Source organism: Labeo rohita, chromosome 13 (assembly GCF_022985175.1).
Source record: "Labeo rohita strain BAU-BD-2019 chromosome 13, IGBB_LRoh.1.0, whole genome shotgun sequence".
In the NCBI taxonomy this organism is placed as follows: domain Eukaryota; kingdom Metazoa; phylum Chordata; class Actinopteri; order Cypriniformes; family Cyprinidae; genus Labeo; species Labeo rohita.
The window spans coordinates 34,089,250-34,107,311 of NC_066881.1; the positions used below are offsets into that span (position 1 = coordinate 34,089,250).

Sequence of the window (18,062 nt, forward strand, 5' to 3'; positions counted from 1 at the left end):
GTGGCACCTAGTTGACCTGAAATGAGCAGCGCTTGTTAAACTGAAATTAATGCTTGTTGCAAGGATCACAGGTTTAAAAATTGGGATAAAAAAAAAAAAAAATTAAATTAAATAATCAATAAATAAACAAATAATAAATAAATAAATAAATACATAAATAAATGAACGAAGATTTAACGCTAAATAAATTAATTATTAATTAATTAAGATTAATTCAATTTTAATCATTTTTAAATGAATTAAATTTAAGCATATACAAAAGATAAAAAAATAACAGTTACACACTAAAATTCCTTAAAATAAATAGTGATAAAAATAAATTTAAATGTTTAAAAAAACGTTACAGTACTATAGTAAAACGGCAAAAAAAAAGAACAATGTAACAACAGAAACTAAATATTTCTCAAATAATATTTTGCACACTTATAACAATTTTTCACAGCATAAATTGGGTCTTTATACATGAAAATATAAAGCTGTAAAACACATTGCAAGCCATTTTTTCAATTTAATTTAGTTATTTTTCCATTTATTTATTTATTTTCATTATATATTTTTGAAATATGATGCATGTTCCTTTTTTGTAAGTCACTTTGGATAAAAGTGTCTGCTACATGCATAAATGTAAACAACTAAAGCAACTTGTTTTGCAATCAAGGTTCATGCATTTCTTGAAATATCAAGCCCATGACTTTAGTGATTCAAGCACCATGCTCTACTGTTTGAGCAATAGCTCTCCAAAAACAAATAATTTGTCATTGTTTCAAATCAAATACTGTGCCTTTGGATGCATCACATCAGCACATAAATAAAATCAAACTTTGTTGTTGTTTTTTTTACAAGCCATTAAGGTTAAACTGGATGCAATATCTCATTTGGGGAAGTGCTTCAGTGAATGACTTAAACTTTACTCTGTTTGTCACGTAATGCAGCGGTTCTCTAATTTTTGGGCAAACTGTTCTTTAAATATTTTGAACAAGAATGCATCTTGCATAATTTACCCTAAAAGTCACACAGAAAATGTGAGAAAGGCCTGATTTTGTCTAACTCCAGAAAACTTTAGTGTTGCAAGCACCATGCTCATCTGTTTGAGCAATAGCTCTCCTAAAAACAACTATGTTGTCATCGTTTCAAATCAAATATTGTCAGCACATCAATAAAACCATCAAACGTTGTTGGTTTTTACATGCCGTTAATGTTAAACTGGATGCCGTATCTCATTTGGGAAAGCTCTTCAGTGAATAATGACTTAAATTTTACTCCATTAATGCTCCATTAACAATTTACTCCAATTAATTTTTGGGCAAACTGCTCCTTCAAAAATTAACAAGAATGCATCTTGCATATTTTCCCTAAAAGTCAGCACAGAAAATGTGACTGAATGTTGTTATCGTTTCAAATCAAATATTGTGCCTTTTGATGCATCACATCAGCACATCAATAAAATCATCAAACGTTGTTTGTTTTTACATGCTCTTAACGTTAAACTGGATGCAACAGATCACTTGGGGAAGCGCTGTAGTGAATAATAATTTGTCACATTAATGCTACAGTCCTCTAATTTTTGGGCAAAATGTTCCTTTAAACATTTTGAACCAGAATGCATCTCGCATATTTTTCCTAAAAGCACAGGAACTGCAAAATCCAGTGCACAAAACAGTAAAATGTGAGGGGATTTGATCCCTACAATGAACTGGCGTGTTGGATCAGATGGCACAGCTGTTAGCACTCCAAGCACGTACACCTCTCTTTATTTTTAGGAAGTGCCAAGGATTTTTCCCCCTCCACCCTCTGTATTTTTTTGCAACGCATGACACAGGGCTTAAGACTGCTTTGGTAATTAAAATCCCCCCACCGCTGCCCCTGCAACACGCCGCCATTATTATTAGCACGACTGTGACTCGGTTTACATTTCCTCAGCGCCTGCTGGCATGACAGCACTCGGCTTTCTCCTCGCTTGCACCATGATCCATTTCAGGCTGAACGCTCTCTCTCTCTTTCTCTATCACACTGGCACGTACACACAGTTGGCAGTGAAATCTGAACGACAACACATTGCAATGCCTTTCTGATTGTCTGGTAATCTGGTGGCCTGTTTTGAAACGCATGCATTGTGATCAAGGCACATGCCTATGATTGTAAGCTGTATTTGCACAAGGCATGCATGCAAAATGAAAGAAAAAAAAACATTTCAATTATTCAATGCACGTTACTGCCATGCAAACACACAAAGCAATTTTACAGTGGAGTTTACACACATAAACTAATAAAATAATGACACGCTCATTTGTCAGAGATCTCCTTTAATCATGTCAGCCTACAGGTTCTGGTGGTAAACTAGTCAACACCATGAAGACTAGAGAGCCAGGGAGGTTATCCAAGAGGCTGGAGCAACAGTGCCCCCTGTTGAAACTATAACAAGCTCGCAATCAAACATGGTTTGCAGAATTACAGTCACAATCACCTGATGTTTTTCTTTGGTCTAAAGTTATATACTCACACCCCAAACTCTCATCTATTTACCAATTAACTGGTTCAAAATTCACATTTTTCAACATGGGTGTGTGCATTTTTCCTTTTAGAAGGACATGTCAAAGTGTGGTAAAGTCATGCTTAACACAAGCCTTATTTTACTCATGAATTGAAAACCTCCATTGGCAAATTAGTCTTACTGGTTCTGACGTCATACCTGCACCAAACTATTACTAAGCAAGTACAAGAGCAAATGCTTAGCTACTGAATTTTAACAATGCTGACGCTGCATTATGTTCCAACGCCAGTAGCTTTTAAGATTCATAAGAAAGCTTTCGCAACTGGCCGCAGAACACCACCACAAATCAGCTTTCTCCTCTTCTGACTTATAAACTTACTTGTGTCAGTAAGATTTTTTTTGTTTTTTTTTTAAAGAAATTTGTAATTTTATTGGTTGTGCACTAAAATATAAAATACAATAATTGTTTAATTTAATTTTAAAAGACTACATTTTATTGAGCTGAATAATTGCATAAAGCCATGTTTTTTTTTTTTTAGAGTGATACGCTTAGTAAAATTTCATTTAAAAAAAAAAAGTAGCAATTAATGTTTTTATAAACTGTTGTTAAATTCATAAAATGTTGTTGAAGTCATAAAAAAAAAGGAAATCAAAAAAATTCAAATGAAAAAAATAAAAATAAAATAAAATGGGGGGGAGGGGTTGGGCATTTTTTTAAAGTTAATTAAACCATTTAAACGGAATTTTGGAAAAAAAAAAAAAAAAAAAAAAAAACATTTCATAGTGCCTTTAAAATGTAATTTTTGTAATTAAACCATTAATAAATTAATATAAGTTATAAAATTATAATGATTTTTTTAATTAATTGGGTGTGCTATCTGACTATCCATTAAAGGAAGTCCAGAAAAAGTACAAATGGAAAAGACTGAATCCATAAAATAAAATAAAATAAAATAAAAAAATAAAATACAACAATTTAAAAAAAAACATCGGGCCGTACCACCCTACCATCATAGAAATAAATTACACTTTAAAATATATTCAAATAGGAAGCTGATTTTTACTTTAATAACATTGTTTTACTGTATTTTTGATCAAATAAATGCAGCCTTGGTGAGCAGATAAATCTTTTTCTATTTTTTTTTTTTTAAGGCAAATAACAACAACAACAACAACAACAGATGTAGTATTTACATAATGTTATACTGCACTTAAGTCATGCTATTTTGTAATTCATATAAACAAGGGTAAACAAATGACAGGGTTTTTTTGTTTTTGGGTGCACTATCCCTTTAAAGCCAAAATCAAATCTCAGCAGCTTCCCTCTTAACACACTTTTCCCGTCTTATAAAAGTAAGGGAAAGAGCAGCTTTGGTATGAGTGCATGAGTTCATGGAAAACACACCGTCTGTCATTATGTTTTTATTCGACGGTTCTTGGCTCCGGTTACGCTTTCATATTTTATTTTCTCTTTCAGAGAAGTATTTTCCAGTTCCTGTCTCTTGGCAGCGGCGAGCGCCAGACTACACCTTCCAAACACAGTAAAAAAAGAAAGAAAGAAACCAGCTGCAGACTTGGATAAAAATAATTAGGCCTGTATTTGTCTTCCAGCAGGGAAGCTTCCAAAGCGACCAAACCCTTTCCTCTGCTGTGGTCATTAGAAGCTCTCTGACGCTTTACTGCTGTGTGAATGAAGCTTAAAGCAGCTGAACATGTTTCTCCAAAACAAAACTAATTAAGGCTCGAGTAAAGGCGCATAAAATATCACAATTTGTATTTATTCAAGCCAAACAGACCCTCCCAAACTCCTCTGAAACTGGACCGAGTCTTATTTAATCAGGCTTATGACTTGCGGCATAAAGTCTGGCAGACTTTACACTTTCTACTAGCCAAGAAATGCCCATTCAAACAGAAAAAGATCACTTGATTGACATTAATAACCATTTTGTAATGAATATCACCCTATGACATCATTACTTTGTTTACATTATGGTAAACTTACAGTACCAAAGAAACCGTCGACATTTCAAAGACAAACTCGGACACAACAGCCACCAATAAAAACATGACATCACCGTTTAAACTTCAGTAAAGCCACTAAGCAATCGCCACAAAACCACACACACACCGGTTTACAATTACAACAACATGACTGGCTGATGAATCCATCAAACTGAAATTAGATTAGTCCTCTCAGAAGTAAAAATCCCATTCATTTTCTTCACAGCAACTGATTTTGAACTATTACTTACAAATGTTAATTGACCAACCATTCGCAAAGATCCGCCCCCTTTAGTTACTGTTGCTACGTCTAGTGTTGGGTTCGAGTCCACCTAAGTCGAGTCCGAGTCTTTAACCAATCGAGTCCGAGACGACTCCGAGTCGGACTCAAGTCCAAGTCCCAAAGAGCCGAGTCCGAGTTCAAAGGAACACTAATGTTTGTCAGAATCTTAACATTGTTTTAACCCAGGGGTGCCAAAACTTGGTCCTGGAGGGCCGGTGTCCTACAGAGTTTAGCTCCAGCCCCAATTAAACACACCTGAACCAGCTAATCAAGCTCTTACTAGGCATACTAGAAACCCCCCTGGCAGGTGTGTTGAGGCAAGTTGGAGCTAAACCAAGGAGCAGGACTGAGTTTGGGCACCCCTGTTTTTAAACTTTGCGACTAAAAAAAAATGCAATGTCAATTGAAATGTAAGAAAAGCAAACCTCTACTGGATCTTGCCATTTTGATTTTTGGTTTCACAACATCTCATAAGTGTCTATTCTCTGCTTAACAAACTTAAAGTCATGTAACAGAAGTTATAGCTGACTTATGTCTTGTGACCACTGACCTATTTATATGACTGGATCGCTCGTTGCGTTCTAAACTGCCGTCAGGCAGTGAAGCCACCGGAAGTGTTCGATCCGCCATCTTACTATTCCCTACCGGCAGAGAGCACCATTGACTCACAGCTGACCCAAAATCACCCGATTTTAAGCGTATCAGTCACACAGGACTAGTTTGTATGATATGTGTATGTAAATTAATTTTTACTTAAAATCTTATCTGCCGTATTTATCGTCTTCTCGAGCAGGATAAGCGATGTTTTGAAATCGTTCAGGTGGGTGTGTCAGCGCACTTAACGACACAGTTCTGATCTAACACAAAATATATTTCTTAACGTAAGAAATTATGCAGGAAATATGAACATGAACATATGTCTGGAATTAGTATCTGAAATTGATTCAAATATACAATAAATAATACAATACTAGCCTGTTATATTGTTATTGTACTCAGTGTTGTATTGAAATTCAAATCTTGGAAATAAAGCTTGATGTCTTTAAATCCATATCAAATGTAATTAGTATTTTAGTATTAGTATTTAGTAGCATTTTAATGTCCCTAAGTGAGCAACATCTATTTCAAACTCTTAAAGATCGCGCAAATTAAATTCTATTATATTAAGTGCCTTAAATTACATTTATCTGACTATAACACGACCTGATTTTGCTCAATTTCGTCAACAAAAATAGTCTGAAACAAAGTCACTACTAAGCCGCATCTCTATTCAAACACAGATGTGTTCCGTTTATGAATGAACAGGCGTTTTTAAACGAATCTGAGTCATTGATTCAATTACCCATTCGTAAAGAGTCGCTTCATTCCTGAATAAATGATTCAGTGATAAAATCAGTGACTTAACGACATCTGCTGACAGTTTTAGTTTCATTTTTAACGTTTCATTTTCATTTTATCTTTTTAGTTATTTAAATCATTTAATATTCCTATATTTAAAATGTTATATTTAACATTTTTGCATTATTAACGTTTATTATTAACATTTATCTCAACATGAATGTTATGTAGGCTGAATTAAACGTTTAAATCATTACCTGCTTCAAAATGATGTTAACGAAATCATTGTTGAAACGTGCATTTAGCCTGTAACGTTACGAATAAAAACACAAAGCATAAAGCAGCATAAACAATTATTAACTGTACAAGGCTTATTATATGTATACAAAGCATAAATCTAAAAAAAGTTTTCAGAATGAGCATTTTGTCATTTGTAAACATGGTGATCGTCCGATGTTTATCATGTTCATCTGATGTTCCCTACTGTAATGTATATGAACGTAACTTTTTAATAAGCAGAGGGAATTCCCGACATTAAACAATAACCGTTTACATGGTTAGGACGTTTGCGTTGTGAGAATGTACAGTGAGACGTCAGATATGAAAACGCTGACTTGTTAGGTGATGTTTTCTCATTAAAGTCGTATTATTTCCTATTCATTCAATAGAATGTTTGCGAGTACTAGGGAATAGCAATATGGCGGCGCAGTGGCTTCACTTCTATGACGTCATGAGCTATCCAGTTCTCTATTATAGATCAGTGCTTGTGACATATTTCAGAGTGAAACAAGATTTAGAATGTGATAAATTATAGGGTGGGACTTGCCTTTATTCATTGATATAGTAAATGTATAAATTCAAGGGTGGAGATAAAGGAGTAGCTATCTTGGGACCTTAAGAGCAGAAAATGCACCTCTTTTATTTCTGATTGTGGATGTGTGTGTTTTGGGTTTTATGACTTTCTTTCTTGGATGAAAATGAGGCTGTGAGGGATAAACCTAGTCTTTACAAAGCCCTACGTATACTTTCCTTAAGTCACAGCAAACTCACACCTGTTTTATTTTTGAATGCATCAATTACAATAAATTACATTATATAAAAAAAAAATTATGATGTGCCATTGAATTATTAGAAAATCATGCACACCCAAGGTGGTTTTGGGCCCATTAAAACAATTGCTGCAAAGATGTTAGAAAAATTATTTTTCTTTGAAAATAGAAACTGCCACCATGTTTAAAAAAAATAAATAATTTTAATACAGCAAAAACTAATCAACTAATGTAAGTAAAACATTCTCAAGCTTACTGGAGGCAAGTAAACACTCCAAGTAGGTCTATTACGTACAAACAAAAGGATAAATAATATATTAATCAAAAATGTAAATTAAATTATATTTTTAAAAAATAGAATCTTTTTAAAAATAAATTTCTTTGTAGGTAGGTCTGTCTAAAGGCCATCACAGAAATAGACTGTGACAGTCTATTTCAACAGTGTTGAATAAACTTTTCAACACTGTTCATTAGTACACATACAATGTATACAGTGCACATGACGGAGTCAGGAGCCAAAACATATAAAGCAAATAAAGATAAATGACACATATATATAAAATCTTTTGTAAAATTAAATTAATTTTTTTACAAGATAACTTAAACAATGCAGAAACATGCAAAACAGGGAGCACCTGTGATCTCAGTTAACCCAATTTTATAAAATCTTGAGTTTTTGTGTTTTGTCTTTTGCAATTGCTAAAAATTGCTAAATTGCTAAAAATATAAATAAAAATATTTTAAAAAATGTGCATAAAATGAAAAAAAAAAAAAGCGAACTATATTAATAAATACCATAAAATATTAATAAATATCATTATAGTATTTATAGCAACTATCAGTAATTAAAAGAAAATCTTAGTTTTCAGCTTTTGCAAGTGTTTTCACGTTTGTGACAATATATTTTGATTCCTATCATGTATTTTTTACTTTAAAGAAAAACTTTTTTTAAAAATTGCACTTTTTAAAATTTAAAATGAAAATGTTTTTGTTAATGGACATAAAGCTGATATAATATAAATATGAATATAATATATAAATATTAAATAATATTATTAAATGAAAATTAGAAATGTTTCTAACTGAAAATAAGTTTTAACTAAAGTTTTTGTGTTTTGTCTTTTGTAGGACAGAATAATACACAAACATGGAGAGGGAAAAAAAAAAACTCTTAAATACGTTTTTAAAATACATTTCACAGGCATAACTCACAAACGCATGTAAACATACAATTCTGATCGTGTATTTCCAGTTCACTTGCTACTAAAGGCCTTAAAACACTTTCACAGATCTGATGCTACTAACCTGGCAAATTTCGTCAGATCCAGTGATTAAATCCTCATAAGCGTTAACGGAATCCTCCGTTAACAGGAGTTCGCTGTTTAACTGACATTACACCTGCTGATCAAATCCTAACATATGGACATTCGTTAATTTGTTGTTTCGTCTTATTATTATTTGTTTTATGGCGGATATTTGTTGTTTACGCAATTGCTTCCGCTTTATAGACAGTGCGCCTGAGGCGTTTCCGTTAACAGCGTGCAACGCGCCTACGTATTTTTTAAACGCCATTCGTTTTTTACGTTCCACTTCGCTGCATTTCGTAAACATGCGCTGTGTTGCCAAGTCCGCGATTTTCCCTCGAAACTTTGACACGTTTGCCGCAGGTTAAAGTAAAAGTTGTGTACTAGTTTTGTTTCGCAGACCTTTTCAGATTAATGTGACCGGGTGTGGTATATCTTTTCTAACTGATCGGACTTACGGTTTTCCTAAAAATGACGTTTAAAACTCTGAAAAATCCCATAGACTTACATTGACGGAATGTTCAAATGAGCCAACACTATTCAAACTCCACCTGTCGAAACTCCCAGAATCCTTTGAGACTGAATCAAACTTCCCTTCTATGTACTGTATTTCTAATCCATTTAAACTCATTCAGACTCATCTATCTATCTATCACTAGCCAAGACTAGCTAGTCATGCTAGTGGCTTGCTAATCATGTTAGAAACATGCTAGCAACATGCTAGTAACTTGTTAATCATGCTAACAATGTCAATCATTCTAGAAACATGCTAACAGCATGCTAGTCATGCTAAAAACATGCTAGCAACATGCTAACGACATGCTAATCATGTTAACAACATACTAATAACTTGCTAATCATGCTAATAACATGCCAATCATGCTAGCAACATGCTAGTAACTGGCTAAGCATGCTAGTAACATGCTAACGGCATGGTAATCATGTTAAAATCATGCTAGCTACACACTAATAACATGTTAATCATGCTAATAACATGCTAATCATGCTGGAAATATCCTAGCAACATGCTAGTAACATGCTAATCATGCTAGTAACATGCTAACCATGCTAGTAACATGCTAATGACATGCTAATCATGTTAATAGCATGCTAGCAACATGCTAGTAACTGGCTAATCATGCTAGTAACAAGCTAATGACATGCTAATCATGTTAAAATCATGCTAGCAACATGCTAATAACTTGCTAATTATACTAATAACATGTTAATCATGCTAGAAACATGTTAGCAACATGCTAATCATGTTAAAATCATGCTAACAACATGCATTATCATCTGACTATTTCCATCCATCCATCCATGACAGACTGTATTGCCTTCAAAAAATTCAAACTCTAACCTATTAAAACTACTTTAAACTTCAAACTATTTCAGATTGAAAACCATTAAACTTAAAACATTTTAAAACTTTTTAAACCCTTTAAACTTTTAGAACTTTTTAAAACTTCCGGGTCCGGCTTTCTCAAGCCAACTTAAAGTTTGTCTTGACAAACTTTTTTTATCTAGTTATTATTATTCTTCTTAGCCAAATTTCTGACTGCTGCTTCTCCTAGAGTTTTAACTCTACAAACTACAAACTCAGCCCAGATCTTCAGACTGATCTGACTGCAGTGTGCTGTATCTTTTCTAACTGATCTATCACTAGCCAAACTAGAGTCATGCTAGTAGCCTGCTAATCATGCTAGTAACATGCTAGTAACTGGCTAATCATGCTAACAACATGCTAATCATGTTAGAAACAGACTAGCAACATGCTAGTAACTTGCTAATCATGCTAGAAACATGCTAGCAACATGCTAATCATGTTAGAAACATAACTTGTTAATCATGCTAAAAACATGCTAGCGACTTGCCAATCATGTTAGAAACAGATTAGCAACACGCTAGTAACTTGCTAATCATGTTAGAAACAGACTAGCAACATGCTAACAACTTGTTAATCATGCTAAAGACATGCTAGCAACTTGCTAATCATGTTAGAAACATATTAGCAACATGGTAATCATGCTAGAAACATAAAAGCAACATCCTAATAACTTGCTAATCATGCTAGAAAAATGCTAGCAACATGCTAATCATGCTAGAAACATGCTAGCAACATGTTAACAACTTGCTAATCATGCTAGAAACATGCTAGCAACATGCTAATCATGTTAGAAACATGCTAGCAACATGCTAACAACTTGCTAATCATGCTAGAAACATGCTAGCAACATGCTAACAACTTGCTAATCATGCTAAAGACATGCTAGCAACTTGCTAATCATGTTAAAAACATGCTAGCAACTTGCTAGTCATGCTAGAAACATGCTAGCAACATGCTAATCATGCTAGAAACATGCTAGCAACATGCTAATCATGCTAGAAACATGCTTGCAACTTGCTAATCATGCTAGAAACATGCTAACAACTTGCTAATCATGATAACATGTTTTTAACGTTTTTTCAAACTTTCTGGTCCAGCTTTCTCAAGCCAACCTAAAGTTTGTCTTGACGAACTTTACTATCTAGTTGTCATTATTACTCATAGGAAAATTGTCATAAAACAATAATGACAAAAATGTACATAGAAATAAAGGGAGGAGTTTGTTTTGTTTGAGGATGATCTGTGATGTATATATAAACTTAAAACCCTTTCCTCTGCTGTGGAAATTAACTATATATATATAAACATTAACTAAAATGAATAAAACTACAAAATAAAACTAAAGATAAACTGAAAAAAACTAATTTAATACAATTTAAACAATGAAAACTACAAATATTAAATCTAATTCAGAACCTTAAATATTAATAAATATTTAAATAAATAATATGAATGTATATTATTATTAAATAATATAAATAAAATAAACTAACACTAAATCGTGAGCATGAGTGGTGAATTAAGCCTTAAACAATGAGGGTGCAAAAAAAAAATTAAATATTGAGAAAATCACCTTTAAAGTTGTCCAAATGAAATTCTTAGCAATGCAAATTACTAATCAAAAATTAAGTTTTTGAAGGATCCTTAGATCCTTCCATGCAAATTATTGTGTTGTGTTTAAATTTTATGTTTGTTTTTAATTTCATTTATAATCATTTATTTACATAATTATTCATAATCATTTTACAATCATTAGTCATTCACATAATCCATATTTAATTATTTATTTGATTATTTAAGTATTTATCATTTATTCATATATATTATTCATTTGTATGTTTTTATATTTCATATTTCTTATTATTTTCCTTGCTTATGCATTTTCATTATTGTTCAGTTCCATGATTGTGGGGTTTCATGAATTGTTTGGTCTAAGAAATAGATAACGGGGATGTTTATGGAAATTCAAGGTTTATGGGATGTTGAATCCGTTTGATATATCATTGTTCTTTGAGCTGTACTCCCCAGACGAAGTCTGAACATTGAGACATACGCAACTAAAACTGTTCAATAAATTCTGTTATACCTTTTTTTACCATCATCACTTCGTCTCCTGCTTCTGCTTTTTTCTGGCTTTCATCGGTCAACTTCATAACTGACAGAAACCTGCTTGTTAGCAGGGTTGGGGTAACTACAGCTTGCTGACTAGTTGTCCTGTTACCGAAAGACTGATATTTTCTGACGGGATCTGGTGTCCGGGGCTGGATCCTAATTTTCTGGCGTGGGGACCTGATCTAACATTTTGATATATTTATGGTAGGACATCTACAAAAAATCTTCATGGAGCATGATCTTAATATCCTAATGATTTTTGAAAAATCTATCATTTTGACCCATACAATGACATGTATTGTTGGCTATTGCTACAAATATGCAAGACTGGTTTTATGGTCCAAGGTCACAAATGTTTGAAACTAAGAATAAAATGGTGACAAATCATTTAACATTTGACACTGAATGGGTATGATAAATGCTTCACTAAAATAGTCTGTAGGTTCCCTGCATTATGCAGCACAGCAGAGCCGAATCCGCTGCGGTCTCCATTTATAAATCTGTCCACATCGTTATTCCTGGAAAATCTGAGCGCAGTTGGACGGACAGGGCAGAAGGTGGATTTATTTCTGCCGGCTTCTCCAGCGAACACTTCAATTATCCAGCAGTGCCAGATTCCACGTTCATTTCAAACCCAAAACACATACAGTAGATCAGCAGAAATCACGAACTCCAGCCCATCAGAACATCCTGACCTTCCCAGCAGTCAGATTTACGCTCAGCGTTTCACATGGGAATTATCATGTCCAAACATTTGTGCTTAGAGAAACCACAGAGAAACAGGGACGGGAAGAGCTTTATTCTATTTTAACAATATCCCAGTTCACAGTGAGAGAAAACAGATTATTTTAACATTTTTCTGTAAGTATTAATCATTTACAAAATAATTGCATGCATTTAAAAATTCACATTTCAGTTTTCGACTTTGTAAGTCTATGTGACATTAATCAGTTCTAATGTATTTTTCACTTTAATGAAAACTATTTATGAATAAAAAGTAAAATTTAAATATTAGATGAAAATATAAACAAATTATACATTTTACTTTGGCAATTGCTAAAACTAAAAATATAAATAAAAGCTAACTATATTAATAAATACCATAAAATATTAATAAATATCATTATAGTATTTATAGCAACTATCAGTAATTAAAAGAAAATCTTAGTTTTCAGCTTTTGCAAGTGTTTTCACGTTTGTGACAATATATTTTAATTGCTATTATGTATTTTTTACTTTAAAGAAAAACTTTTTTAATTGCACTTTTTAAAATTTAAAATGAAAAAGTTTTTGTTAATAGAAATAAAGCTGATATAAATATAATATATAAATATTAAATAATATTATTAAATGAAAATTAGAAGTGTTTCTAACTGAAAATAAGTTTTAATTAAAGTACTATTAATTAATTAAAGACCTATAATAGCATTTATTTTAGTTTTGAAACCATTTTCAAAATAATTGCTTGCATTTTAAAGATAAAATACAAGTTTTCAGCTTTGCAAGTGTGTTTTCACATTTGTGACTCTTGGTAAAACAACAATCAAATAATCTGCTTGTATTACTTTTGGTTCATTGTCATTTTGGCTAATGTAGTAGTTTATCTGAATACTGAGGCAAATGTGCAACCGTTTGCACACAATATTTAATGTTATATTTTGCCATTATAAACATTTTTAAAAAGTTCTAAAAGTCTGTGTTAACCAGTAGCTTAATGTCTTTGCTTATTAAAGCAGGATAAATGTGTTTTAATGTAAATCCCGTGTCTTTTCAATTTAGACAACTGTAAGTAAATCTCATATGAAGTGTATAGTTTATAAGAATCTGTGTGTTTGCACTGCCTCCTAGAGGAAGAGCACTGCAATTGTACAATGACCAGAGGACTGCAGTGAAATGAGCTGTATAACAGCAAAAACACATGCAGTAAAGCATTAATACTGTGAGCGAGACGACATTCTTGATTAAAGTATTTAATGAATACAAAAAAGGAAATTATTTTTTAAAGATCAGTGCATACAAATTACAACTGTGCCCAAAACACTTCCATACTCAAAACGATTCATAAACAAAAACCTGATTACAACACAAATAAATCAGCCATCCTAACACTCAATCAACCACTGAATGTGACAAATATCCAAAAATGACACATTAAAGGAACTGCTTTGCGTAACATATGAAGTGATGACCGTCATAACTCACTTCATCAGTAAAACATTAACCTCTTAATTTGACGCTTTTGTTTGCATTCCAAAAATCTGTGATTATGTTACAAGAAATCATGTCTGGAATAAAAATATAACACCTCTTTATTTGAACTATGATATTGCAAACTATAAACAGACAAGAGAGTGCAGTGATCAGGATGACCTTGCAACCCAGGAATGAACACCATAAATAAAAGACCAGAGAGAAATGAAGATCAGCAAGTGGATCATCACACACACACAAACGTCACATTCACTCCACGTCATCTTCCTCCAGGCTCTGAGAACTCACTATCCGCTGTGAACGGGAAAAAATCATCACGGTTAAAGCAACAGCTCGGCCAAAAATAAACATTTGCTGGAAATGTATTCTCCCTCAGGCTGTACAAGATGTAGATGAGTTTGTTTCTTCATCAGATTTGGAGAAATGTAGCTCACCAATGGATGTGAATGGGTGCCGTCAGAATGAGAGTCTAAACAGCTGATAAAAACATCACAATAATCCACAAGTAACCCAACAACACTCCAGTCCATCACTTAACATCTTGAGAAGACAAAGATTAAGACGTTTTTAACTTCAACCCATTATTTCTAGCTAAAATATGAGTCTATAATCCATAATGATGCTTCATCCAGTGAAAAAGTCCATCTCCTGTTGCCACATATTTGTTTAAAGCTGATTTGGCTTGTAAACAGTGCTTGATCTGTGCAGATTTCTCTTCTGATTCAGACCAGATCACTTTTTCACTGGAGGAATGAAAATTATAGAATTTATGAATTATAGACTCATATTTTAGTTTAAAACATCTTAACGATGGATTTGTTTCAGCTTTTGTCTTCTCAAGATGTGAACTGATAAACTGGAGTGGTGTGGAATACTTGAGGGTTATTGTGATGTTTTTATCAGCTGTTTGGACTCTCATTCTGACGGCACCCATTCACAACCATTGGTGAGCAAGTGATGGAATGCTACATTTCTCCAAATCTGATGAGCAAACAAACTTGGATGGCCTGAGGGTGAGCACATTTTCAGGTTTGGGTGAACTATTATATTAATACAAGTTGTTTACTTTATCAATAACAGGTATGTGAATGTTCAAGAGGTGAAATAGCTAGTAGTCACTGCAAAGACATATAGCTTTGGAAAGTTCTTGGTTTTCTTTTGCATTCTTTCATATCCCAGAAGCTACACAACACTGCTCTTGGGGGGTTTATAAGAATGCGTTGATGGGTATGATATGCGTGTTGCGCTCACCTGACTGATTGTTGGTAGTTTGGTGAGCAGCATCTGGAAGACGGGCGGTGGCAGAGTCTGCTGAAGCACCTGCAGGAGCTGCTGCGGTTGGCCGCAGACGGCGATGGCGTTGGTCAGGTGATCAACACCCTTCTCGTAGTCTCCTGAGGAACACATTTGGGTATTTAACACTTTATGGCAAGCAGAGTAGATTTAGAAACCCTGTGGAAAAGATACTGAGATGGACATCTCACCCTGGGCCAGCAGCTCCTCGCCCAGCTGAATCTCATCCAGGAAAAATTTCTGCACGGCTGCGGCATCTTTAAGATCTGGCAGCTGAGAGATAAAGACAGACAATATCATACATATGATGAAACTTGATCACCTTCATATACTCTAGAGAAGCTTTTCAAACTGGGATATGAGAACTTAAAATAAATAAATAAATAAATAAATAAATAAGCCCTGACAAACTAACTAATTTGATTAAAAAAAAAAATAAAAAAAAAAATAAATAAAAAATAAAATTAAGTAGAAATAAATTAAAAACGTAAAAAAAGAGACCCAACTAATTTTGATTAAAATAAAAGGAAAAAAACTATTAAAAAGAGAAAATGAAAATAGAACTGATCATAATAAATAAACCTAAATAAAAAAACCTAACTACATTTTATTAAAATAAATGAAAACAAACAAAAAAAATTTAAATGAACTAAAATTGCTTAAAATAAAAGCTTAAAAATATATAAAAAAATACAGTACTATAGTGATGGAAAATAATAGTAATGTATACAAATATAACAAAATCTAATATTTCCCAATTATTTTTTATTTTTTTTATTTTTTTTACAAATATTCATTAGTCTTTAACAGTATAAAAGGGGTCTTTACACATAAAAATAAATAGCTTTCTTTACATTTTAAAAATGTTATATTTTTAGCACAGGAATCATCATATCTGGGGTCTGTGGCATCTAAAACCTTGAAAATTCATGCTCTACAGGAACACTTCCTAAATTAATGATAACATTCATAAACATTTAAATGTGATCAGATGTTTGACCTACTTGAGCAAGTCCAGATTTATTTTGAGCAGCTCTCTGCTTCATCCTCCCTAAAAAGAGAGAAGAAAACACATTAAACTATAGATTTCTGTACTGATTTATTTTAATTTTTATTTATTTTATTTAATGCACCTATATACAGGATTTGTACAGATACAGTAAAAAAAAGATTGGCGAAGTCATTAGACTGCGAAGTTCCGAACGGAATAATGATTCGCGAACCTTTCTGAATCAGTTCCGATCCGAGTCAAATGATTCACGATCCACACTCCGATATCCCGATCTGAATAATGATTCGCGAACTATCATTTTAGGTCACGACTCGGAGCACGGATCGCGAATCAATCAATCCAAAGTCCCGACCTAAACCAAACGATTCGCGATTTGAAGTCCTGAACTAAACCAAATGATTCGCGATTTGAAGTCCCGAACTAAATCAAATGATTCGCGATTTGAAGTCCCGAACTAAACCAAATGATTCGCGATCCGATCGGAGCGATTCGAAACAGTGAATCAATATTGCGAGCCAATGGAACTGATTCGGAGTTTCGAAAAGCATCGTATTTTTACCCATCACTACACATGCTTTTTAAATAAAAATTACAAACGATGACGTTTTTGCTAGTGAATCGCTTGAAATGAATGATCGAAGTGACTCAACTGAATCGTTTCATCTGTTCCTCTTCTCGTGTCTTATCTGAAATGTTATTTATGTTGCTAATTAAAAAAAAAAAGAGTCAAATTTAAGTACTTCAAGCACTTTAACCATCCTGTACGAACCTTGAAATCAGACAAACAAAACCCAAAGACCTCAGACTGATTCGATTCAGCCATCATCAACACTTAAAATCAGAGTACATTTACACTTGGTGACGTGACTCATCTTGACTGATCGATAATGAAAGTATGATCTCCTTATGACTCACAGGTGAACCATTCACACGAGTCATTCAAACAAACCGATTCACTGAATCATTCAAACGTGCAGCACATGGGGGTCAATTTACAGTCTGTTATCTGAACGAGACTGAGCTGCTAGTTATTATCAAGACATCGTCGTGTTATAATCTACACGCCAGCTCACTGCATTAAAACTAATTAGTGTTACGTAACCAGCGCTCTAGTAGTTAGTGAGCTAGTCTAGCTAACGTTAGATCTCATGACTCACGTTCACGCAGTCTGGTTTTGAAGTTCGGATCGCTGCGTCGTTTTCTGTCGAAATAGATACAGTACCCGATGAAGACCGCGCCGCACACACCCGCGGCGATCGCGCTCGGTTTGCCGCCCATCATCGCGGCGGCGTTAACGGAGATCTGCTGCGGCGGCGTCTGCTGCTGCTCCTGCGGGGCACGTGCTCACAGAAGAGCGGAAGGACCCCTCTGATGACGAAAGCACTGTGGGAGTGTTCGCTGCGGACGCCTGAAAGATTAAAAATTATTAGAATAAAAACCCTCTTCACGGAATATTTTAAAGTGCTTGAAATGTGCTTTCTATTTTTCCTTTTTCTTTTGTTCTAATTTATTTTTGTATGCACAATTGCATAACATTCAATATTCGCACTGAACGAAGATGCGGGTATAATGTTAATGTTA

General features: G+C 33.6%; 1 protein-coding gene, 1 long non-coding RNA gene and 1 other non-coding gene across 4 annotated transcripts in view; all 3 read right to left on the bottom strand.

Moving 5' to 3' along the window:
• The window catches only part of LOC127174883 (uncharacterized), a 114,828-nt gene extending 105,952 nt beyond the window's left edge, over positions 1-8,876 (bottom strand). For both annotated transcript variants that reach the window (XR_007828917.1, XR_007828916.1), the window contains exon 1: positions 8,468-8,876. This is a non-coding gene — a long non-coding RNA (uncharacterized LOC127174883). The remainder of the gene's footprint in view (positions 1-8,467) is intronic.
• A 5,043-nt stretch (positions 8,877-13,919) lies between these two features.
• tomm20a (translocase of outer mitochondrial membrane 20) lies at positions 13,920-17,852 on the bottom strand. The gene is made up of 5 exons (XM_051126800.1): positions 17,639-17,852; positions 16,474-16,520; positions 15,661-15,742; positions 15,428-15,570; positions 13,920-14,470 (listed from the first exon to the last, which is right to left on the bottom strand). Exons 1-5 carry the CDS (start codon positions 17,760-17,762, stop codon positions 14,426-14,428), a joined length of 441 nt encoding a protein of 146 aa, XP_050982757.1. The 5' UTR covers positions 17,763-17,852; the 3' UTR covers positions 13,920-14,425.
• LOC127175728 (small nucleolar RNA SNORA14) lies at positions 15,263-15,397 on the bottom strand. The gene has a single exon (XR_007829027.1). It is a non-coding gene; the product is annotated as a small nucleolar RNA SNORA14 (small nucleolar RNA).
• Positions 17,853-18,062: the final 210 nt, after the last annotated feature.